This window comes from Lupinus angustifolius, chromosome LG06 (genome assembly GCF_001865875.1).
Source record: "Lupinus angustifolius cultivar Tanjil chromosome LG06, LupAngTanjil_v1.0, whole genome shotgun sequence".
NCBI classification, from domain to species: Eukaryota; Viridiplantae; Streptophyta; class Magnoliopsida; order Fabales; family Fabaceae; genus Lupinus; species Lupinus angustifolius.
In genome coordinates this window covers 29,977,497-29,986,827 of record NC_032014.1, presented here as the reverse complement: position 1 = coordinate 29,986,827, position 9,331 = coordinate 29,977,497, and the positions used below count along the sequence as shown (strand labels likewise).

The 9,331-nt window shown below is 30.5% G+C and overlaps 2 protein-coding genes across 2 annotated transcripts; one reads left to right on the top strand and one right to left on the bottom strand.

The window, feature by feature from the left end:
• On the top strand, positions 440-1,427 carry LOC109350979 (protein translation factor SUI1 homolog). The gene is made up of 3 exons (XM_019592287.1): positions 440-746; positions 993-1,046; positions 1,212-1,427. Exons 1-3 carry the CDS (start codon positions 504-506, stop codon positions 1,254-1,256), a joined length of 342 nt encoding a protein of 113 aa, XP_019447832.1. The 5' UTR covers positions 440-503; the 3' UTR covers positions 1,257-1,427.
• Positions 2,772-6,758, bottom strand: LOC109350911 (syntaxin-132-like). Its single transcript, XM_019592221.1, has 13 exons — positions 6,665-6,758; positions 5,442-5,558; positions 5,123-5,179; positions 4,996-5,044; positions 4,677-4,765; positions 4,505-4,578; positions 4,369-4,411; positions 4,222-4,282; positions 3,918-3,943; positions 3,751-3,828; positions 3,402-3,482; positions 3,239-3,304; positions 2,772-3,132 (listed from the first exon to the last, which is right to left on the bottom strand). Exons 1-13 carry the CDS (start codon positions 6,680-6,682, stop codon positions 2,968-2,970), a joined length of 924 nt encoding a protein of 307 aa, XP_019447766.1. The 5' UTR covers positions 6,683-6,758; the 3' UTR covers positions 2,772-2,967.

The window sequence follows — 9,331 nt, the reverse complement described above, 5'->3', positions numbered from 1 at the left end:
GAAGATGAGAATGTGGATGAAGATAAGGATAGGATGAGGAGGAGGATGAGTATGAGGAAGAGGATGAGGATGAGGATGAGGATGAGGATGAGGACGAGGTTGGGATGAGGATGAGGATGGGAGGAGGATGAGAATGAGGATAGTATAGAGAGGAGGATGAGGTGGAGGATGAGGATGAGGGAGAGGTAAGGATGAGTACGAGAATGAGAATGAGGATAGGATGAGGATGTTGAGGAGGATAGGATGAGGACGTGAATGAGAATGAGGATAGGAGTAGGATGAGGATAGGAGTAGGATGAGGATGAGGATAGGATAACGAGGAGGATGAGGATAGGATACACCACTACTTTGTATCCCCTTTGCTCAATAAAAATTTATGTGCATGAAGCATTATTTCCAAGTAAAGTTCATATATCAATTCCTTATGCTAGATATAACTTATTTGTGCTTTGTTTGTGATGTAGGACATTGTTTAATCACACACATAACCTAGGGCAAGTTTCATGTCTGAATTTGAAACAAGCATCCCAACTGCTTTTGATCCTTTTGCTGAGGCAAATGCTGAGGACTCAGGTGCTGGGACAAAAGAGTATGTTCATGTACGAGTTCAGCAGCGTAACGGAAGGAAAAGCCTCACAACAGTGCAAGGGTTGAAGAAAGAGTTCAGCTATACCAAGATACTTAAGGATCTCAAGAAAGAGTTCTGCTGTAATGGTACTGTTGTTCAGGACCCTGAGTTGGGCCAGGTTTGTTTCATACTATCTCTTCATAAATTATAAGTATTTCTTTGCCCTAGGGTTATCATAACCGATATGATACTTCGATATACTATACTTTTTGTCTATATATCTTTTAATTATTTTACGTATCAAAATATATGTAATGTATCATATCTGTAAATGATTGATTCGTTGCATCCGTACTTCGATATACTATACTATTTGATGTGCAATTATTTTCCGAAAATGAATGTCAAAATTGTATGGATGCAGGTCATACAACTTCAGGGAGATCAAAGAAAGAATGTTTCTACTTTCCTAGTGCAGGTAAACAAACATGCAACTCTCGTTGATTCGTATTTGGGTTGACACCCCTTATGCTTTATTATTGAAGTGTTTCGCTTATAAAAAACACACAATTCTTGATTGTACTTCTTAATTATAAAAAAGTGAAATATATAATTTATAAATTCATGTGTTTTGCAAAAACAGGCTGGGATAGTAAAGAAGGAGCATATCAAGATTCATGGTTTCTAAATACTATGTAGCATGCAATTGATAGTTCAGTTTCATATTTGATATATAGCCTGCACAATATACCCTATGTAATTCTATTGTCAACCAATTTTGGTTACTTAATGAATTATGCTGTAGAATTATATGTTTGTTTATATGAAAGCTAAGCCATATGGGTTATTCCTTCTAGTATGTGATTGTGTTAGTTAACACCACAAAGTAATTTTAAGAGTCATTTAGTTTTTTTGTTGACAAAAATAAGATACTTATTAGTGTTTGATAGAGTTATTATAGTAAGCCATGAGCTTAGAAACACATAGTTGACAAAATATTACAATTTTTTCTCTCAATAGTTTCTTAATGGTTGTGTGGTTAAATAGTTTAATTTTTTAAATCAACAATGCCTATGTTAGTACTTGAGGCGCAGTTGAAGATCCTAAGATTTGCTTGTAACATTTGCATTTTTCTATCAAATGCTCCTATGTCACCCTTTTGCCAGATAATTCTATAAGTTGATTTAATATGTTAGATATGTTGTGAATCAACTCCAATGATCTTCATCCTTTTCCTTCATGGATGTAGAAGTTATCAACTTCACCAACTTCTCTATCCTAACTTTCTCACATTCAAAAGTTCTCTCTTCTGAGGTATATTCCAACCTAAAACATCCTATACCCATTAGCCTAGCTAGCTAACCAAAGCATGTTTATCCTCGATCAAATTGAGAAGTTTCTCAAAAGAATCATGCAAAGATCGTTTACCCACCCAATGATTAAGCTAGAATCTTTTTATTCTCATTCCCCAGCACCTTTTTAAAGCCACCCGCCAACTACCCTTAACCAGGGTTTGTCTCACTCATCACCCTCTTCAAGTCTTTATACCAAAGTGAATCCTTAGACTCGTCTAAATCACTACCGGTCGGCTTAGGGCTTCTAAGAATCTCATATTTAGACTCTAAGACTTTAACCCAAAAGGATTCTCTCTCGATTAAACAACACAATCTCCATTTACTAAGAATAACTTTATTAAAGAACTCAATATCCTTGACATGCAAGCACCTCTGACTTGATATCCTTCTCAACATCTTGACTTTATTGTACGATTTCCTTTGACTAGAATTGCTAAAGAGGTTGTTGAGACACATTTCGAAATTCATATCTCCTCCTTTTACCACAAAAGCCAAGTTGATCCATCATATGATAAAAAAACTCCAACTCTTTTCAAAATCAATCTTCAAAATATCACACTCCTTATTTCTCTCAACAATGTATGATTATTGTTCATTTGATTGGTTGCAAAGATTCTTCTCACATGTCACTCATAGATTTGCACACCAAATACCACTATGTTTATCCACTTTTCACAAGAGCTAAGTATAAGAACAACATCATCATAAAAAGGATTGGTATAATTTTCATCATCATAAAAAGGATTGGTATAATTTTTAAAACAAGAGCTAAGTAGAGTCACCAAAATCACCATTCAGTGGATTTGTAAAAACAGAATGTAACAAAAAAAGTAAGGGGGGATCTCATAAACTTTAGAAAGGTGACAAAAGAATATGAATTCCATATAGTGAGACACAAATTTTATAGTAAGTCATAAATCAATAACACAACAAATCAAACATCAATCAAAATAAAAGTAAAAAATCCGGCACCAAGGGCGACTGTCGACTGACTTGTCGACTGTTATATATATGGACAAGGGACCAAGGGCGAGACACTCGAGCTCACTTATGCTTCCAAGGTTTGATAACACCAACAACTATAATGGCTATTACTATCAACAGTATAATGATTCCAATGCACATCCATTTTCGAGAACTCTTCTGCAGTTTCTTAGCGGTCTGAAGCGCAGATGTCCCTCTCTGGACATGATCGACTGCGTTGTTGACCTGAACAAGTCTCTCCCGTTAATGCGAATTGAAGAACTAAATGTTCCCTGAATTCTATATACAAACATAGAAACATAACATCAAGGAGAAGAGAGTGTAATCGAACCTGACTTTCGATGTTGTCTAAAATTTCTCCTTGAGCATCAACTAAGACAGCCATATCAAGATAAACCTGAGATAAAATATGATTAGATAACAAGTATTTGTTATTTCTGACATCTTTGTCAAGTAAGTTGAATATTTAAACTAAGATCTGTGTGCAAGTAAACCTGATGTAAATCAAGAAGCTTTTTCTCGATTTCTTTTACAGCATCATGTCTCTCCTGAATTTCTTCAACCGTGCTTACAATCTGCACAAGTAAACAACAAACGATATAACTACGGAAAAGCTTTTAATCCTGCACAAAAGCTTTCATTCTTCATCCTACTAAGAAAAATCCTGAAAAACACATAGGATAGTCCATGAATGAAGTTTGTATGCAAAGTTTATATTAATCACTACACCTGGCCGCTCAGAAAAAGAGGGAAAGTGTAAGAAACAGAAAAACAAAATGGCATAATTCATTGTTAATTTCCTAAATTGAAAAATGTTCAAATGAGGAATCATAAACCGAGTACCTGTCCTCTGCCGGTTTCTAGAATTGCTTGCTGAAAGATCTGTTCACTGTTTCCTGTCTCTATCAGGTGATCAATTGTCTAACACAATCATTAAAGAGCCAATTAGAACAAAATTCATAGGCAGTGGATATCTGATCTCAAGTCACAAATTGATGAATTAAGCTCACCTCATCATCCGGCCTAGTTCCTGTGACTGTCCAATAAAATCATACACATAAAGTGGAAAATATGAGAACATGATGAACATATAAAACAATAACTTAGCACACAAGGCTACCACCTAGTAGGGCCCGAGGAGGGTGGATGTATGCAGCCTTATCCTCGCAAACAAATATATTGTTTCCTGGATTTGAACCAAAGCAAGCAACCTTATTGTTGCGTGCTACCCTCTATGACGAACATATAAAAAAATTAAAATTGTAGTACAGCCATAGAGCATCACAGTTTATCAAGGGGCCGAAATGTTCAAACCTGTGATAACTCTTCTCTCCACAACTTCACGATATTCATCTTGTATTCTTTGTCTAAGAGTCTAAAACATAACACAATAGTGAGAAAATAGGCTCCAAACTTGGAAATGCAGCTTCTGGTGTTAGAAGTAATAAAAACTAAACATACCTGAAACTCTATCATGAGATCCCTGAACCTTTTAGTCAAGGCACTGTGGTTTCAAGGAAAAGTAGAAATTTCAGCTCTCTAGGTTGTTTTATCAAGTATATAGTAATAAAGATATGTAATACTAACTCCAACTTACTTTGTCATATTCATCCTTGCTCTATCAATACCGGTCCCCTTCTCGCAACCAGGATTTTTTCGATTGTTCAGATTCTGCACAAAACAAGTTCTAACTAAATAATCCTCATGTGTTCAATATTTCATAACAAACTAACATCAACTAAAATAATATTCAGCCAGCATCTTAGTACATCTCTGCTTATAGCTTCTATTCTTGTTTTGACACCATATGAAATCCTTCCAACTTCATCAATATCTTTCTCCATCCTCTTCTTGATGCCTGAAATGATGTTGCCGGTATGTTAGTGTTATAAAAATCATTAAAGTTCAGCCACATATAACTTAACAGTGATGCTAGCACGATATTTGTCGATCTGCCTAGAACTACATGACACACCAAACTTAATACATAGTATTGATATCAGCACAATCTTATGATTTACGACTTACGACCCAATTCGAATCAGATGCTTGCAACAAAAAAGTAACATAATTTGCATTGTAATATACCTTTCATCGCAGATGCGTTGGTAACAGCTTTTGATTCCTCATTAGCATCCTGAAAAATGTCGAATTACTAACTGCTATAAATGAGACATTGCGTCCAAAAGTGTTAAATTATGAACAAGATACATACCTTTAGGTTATATAGTAGCATAGATAGGTTATCAATTTGTTTATCGGCCTCGTGGATCTAATAACAAAATAAGAATATCAATGAACATAGGATATTCAAGCAAGATACTCAACAAATAGTTTGAAGAAAAGGTAGATTATCGAAACAAACTAGCTTAAAGATTTTCTTTTTGCCCCTTTACTCTAACTAATAACAATTTTTATCCTATTGTGAAAGAATAATCTAACAAATACCCACATGATCACAAACTACAAAACGTTCAAGGCCAAATTCACATTTTTGAATCATCAAAAGATTAAATAGCATGCACATTGTTTACCTGCTTATTAAAAGCTTCCAATCCCAAATCAGAGTTGCTTCCTGGAACTTGCATTCCCATTTCAATATCACTTTGTCTAGAAGGCTGAGCCTTCTTAACCTCAATAACAAATGAGTCCTGTAAGAAACAAAATCAATTTGAAAAGCAAATAGAAAAGTTATCATTGGACTTTGATGCTTGAAGACAACAACATGAAACTTAAACTAAGTCAAATTAACAGTAATTAAACAGCACAAAAACACACAAAATTCAACTGAATAAATCCAATCAACTTAAACATGTGTTATTAATACAGTGAACACAACCACTCACCTCTGAAGCACCGATACTGATACGAGTATCGGATACAATATGTATATGATATTTCGATATGCATTTTCTTGAAAATGTAGGATATGATATGTTTTGGATCGCATATAAAATATGAACATAAAATCCATAAAACATAATAAACATATAATTATTGTTATGAATTTCCGAACAAGGAATATATTTTGTAGACATCACTAAATACAAAATGAAATTCATATTGTCATAAGATGATCAATATCGTTTAATCGATGATCAACATTATGCATATGCATTACCTATTCATTCTCTATATAATACGCATGTTTTGCTTTATTTCTCTTACTACAAGTCCACTTGGTAGATTGCATATTATGTTTCTCTCTTTTACTTAATTGACCGTGTTATGCTTTTCTGGCTTAATTGACTGTGTCATGTCAACATTATGCATATGCATTTCCTATTTAGATTTATAAATTATTTATTTTTCAAAAATATAATTTTGATATGTACCCTGCTATGGATACGCATGGATGAAGTATCGAATAATATCGATATCAGATACGTGTGTGAACCAATACATGGAGGTTATTGAAGTGTAGGTGCTTCATATCCCATCATAATCTAAATGGGGACCAATTATGATCTGAATTGAACCAAAACACCACCTTTAACAAAATTTCCAATGCAAACAGAAAATATATTAAAATATAAAAGCATGATGGTTACAAATTCATATCCTTTAATACAAGGACCAAAGTGGGTCTCTCTTAGAATTGACAATGACAAAAAAAACACGATCCTGTGGAATGTAACAGTGAAAAGCAGAGAACTAAGGAACTGAAAAACATAAACTTTAGCATCAAAACTGAAAGACCCAGTTATCAAAATTGAATTTTGACATCAAATAGATGGAATTGAAGGTATGAACTTACAGTGAGAAGGTCATTCATGTTGAAAATATGAAATCAGAGAGAGAGAGTAAATAGTAATTGTTTTTGTATTTGCCGTTAGCCCGTGAAACAAACAACAAAGCAAAACCCACCAAATACAACAATGCCTCTTGATTTTGTTACTTTATTATATTATTTTCCCAATTATTTCTTATATTTGCATTTCACAAAACAAATTCTATTATATTAATTTTAGCGATAAATTAATAACCATTATAGTTAAATATATAAAATGTGTAAAGATTATTTATTGTTAATTTATATAATTTATATTTATATTGATTTATTAAAAAACGAATTTATTGTTAGTTGGTGTAATATTTTTTCAGTATATTTTACCCCTCTATTTCTTTTCTTCAATTTTTAGTTTAAAAATATATTATTATAATTAGTAAAATACCATAAAAAGTTATATCATAGATTCTTAATATTTTATGGATAATATCTCATTAATATCTGTTATTATTTTCTTATGATAAATTTTTTATTATTGTTCGGCAAATAATATGGACTAAATCTTCATCTAAGAAATTGTCATTATGATGATTATTAAACTTTTTGAGGATTTTATCGTTTTATTTAAAAAATAAACAGTATACATATAAAGTTTAATAAATATTATATTTTAGTAGACTTTTAATACTAAAAAGTATTGTTTTTTATTTTTTTGAAAATTATTTTATGTATTTAGATAATTATTTTATGTATTGAGATAATGAGAGAAAAAATAAACGATATTATTTTATGTATTGAGATAATGAGAAGAAGAAGAAGAAATAGAAATTTGGATTTACAAACACACAACACGCTAATACTATGTGAGGCCTTATTCTTAAATTAATGTATCCAATTCCAGTAAAACACATTTTTGTCATAAAAAATTACCTTTTAAGGTTAATTAAAGTTTGATAACTTTTTGTTGAAAATAAAAATATGAAATTTGCAATATATAATGGCCTTATTAATACTATCGTCATTATTATGCAAAATTATTTCTTGATAGAGGAAACATAAAAATAAAAACATATAACAAAAAGTAACCTAAAAAAACATGTAACAAAATATTTTAATTTAGATACATTACCAAACCGAAGTAACTTTTGTCACATAGTCATCTAATTAAAGAATAAAATGTTATTAAAAAAAGATAACAAAAAAAATGTTTTTAAAAATATTGAATTTTTGTCCTACTCATAGTATTGCTTCCAATAAATAAATGATAGCTATGATTTGGACCCAAAGATATAATGAATTCTATGTTGGACCACTAAGATAAGTTGGTAAAAAATGTTCTAACTTAAGTATTCAAAAAGCATTCTAACATATATAACCAATATTTCAATTTTGATCATTTGAGAATACACGTATATTAAATATTTCGTATAGAAATCTTTGTAATGATACCTGAAATAAATCCATATTAATTTGCCACCATGTAGTGTCCAACTATTAGATGGTTTATATCCTTAGATGATTAATTTACGAGGAAAAATATACATTATGACAATATAAGAATTTTATATATCATTAATTCATCATTTATCATTTATTTCTAATTTTCATTTACTTTTCAATAAAAATAAATAATTGATAAATATTTATAATGTATAAATATTACGATATAATTTATACTCATAATAACATTGAAGTCCTAAACAATTGGTTGATCAGATGATAAAAAGGTGTAAAGGAATTTGATCTACTAACACTAATTTTAATTTTACTCCACCTATTATAGAGATAGCGTCATTAAATTTTGTACCATACAGAATAACTAATGTTAAAAGTCAAAGATATGATGATTAATGACGTTCTAAAAATAGCTAAAAAGTATTAAAAAAAATTGCATTCATATATTCTTGTGTATTAATATAATGAATGAGATGTGACAGATAAGGAGGTTATACTCTTGTATTTGGTTTATTCTATGATGATATAGAAAGTTTCTGAAAATGTGATTGATTGTTTGAAATTATCCTTGACTAAGAAAAATAACATAGTAGAAAGAGAATGATGGAAAAGATATTTTAATATCAAACATTGATATTCACATTTAAAAAAAATGAGAATACAATATTCTCATTTCCTCCACAACTAAAGATTTATGAGAATCTTAATTTGTTGAACATAATTTTTTAAATTTTCTACCAAATAATGTTAATTTATATACATTCATATAAAAAATTGGAATGTGATACAAAATTATTAAATATATATTATATTTATATATTAATTAAAAGTATATGTGATAATTTTATATTATTTTTTAATATATATATAGAAAGAGGTTGGCGAGTTATTGTGAAAATGAGAATAATGAATATATAATTCTAAATAGTTAAGATTAAATAATAAATTTATATGTCCTTTTAAAGTAATTATTAAATAATATTTAATCTTAATCGTTTATGTATGGTTGTATGTCAACTTCATTAAGTGAAATTATATAACTTAGTTACCTTATAAACCTAATTATTGAAATTTGACTCGGCTCAAATTTGATTCATTTATTTAACGAAGCTAATATTTAAATCAAATTCAACTCATTTGATTAATGGACTAAGTTTATTAAGTTACATTTCAAACAAAAACCCACATGAATTTTCTCAAATGGAATCACAAATTTCCTTGTATAAAACACCACATGAT

Coding starts and splice junctions, on each gene's coding strand:
- LOC109350911 (XM_019592221.1), bottom strand. Junction 3,305..3,401: donor AGCTTCTTGATTTACATCAG/GTTTACTTGCAC, acceptor ATTTTATCTCAG/GTTTATCTTGATATGGCTGT. Junction 3,133..3,238: donor TAGACAACATCGAAAGTCAG/GTTCGATTACAC, acceptor AGACTTGTTCAG/GTCAACAACGCAGTCGATCA.
- LOC109350979 (XM_019592287.1), top strand. CDS start 504: ATGTCTGAATTTGAAACAAGCATCCCAACTGCTTTTGATCCTTTTGCT. Junction 747..992: donor AGGACCCTGAGTTGGGCCAG/GTTTGTTTCATA, acceptor GTATGGATGCAG/GTCATACAACTTCAGGGAGA. Junction 1,047..1,211: donor TTTCTACTTTCCTAGTGCAG/GTAAACAAACAT, acceptor TTGCAAAAACAG/GCTGGGATAGTAAAGAAGGA.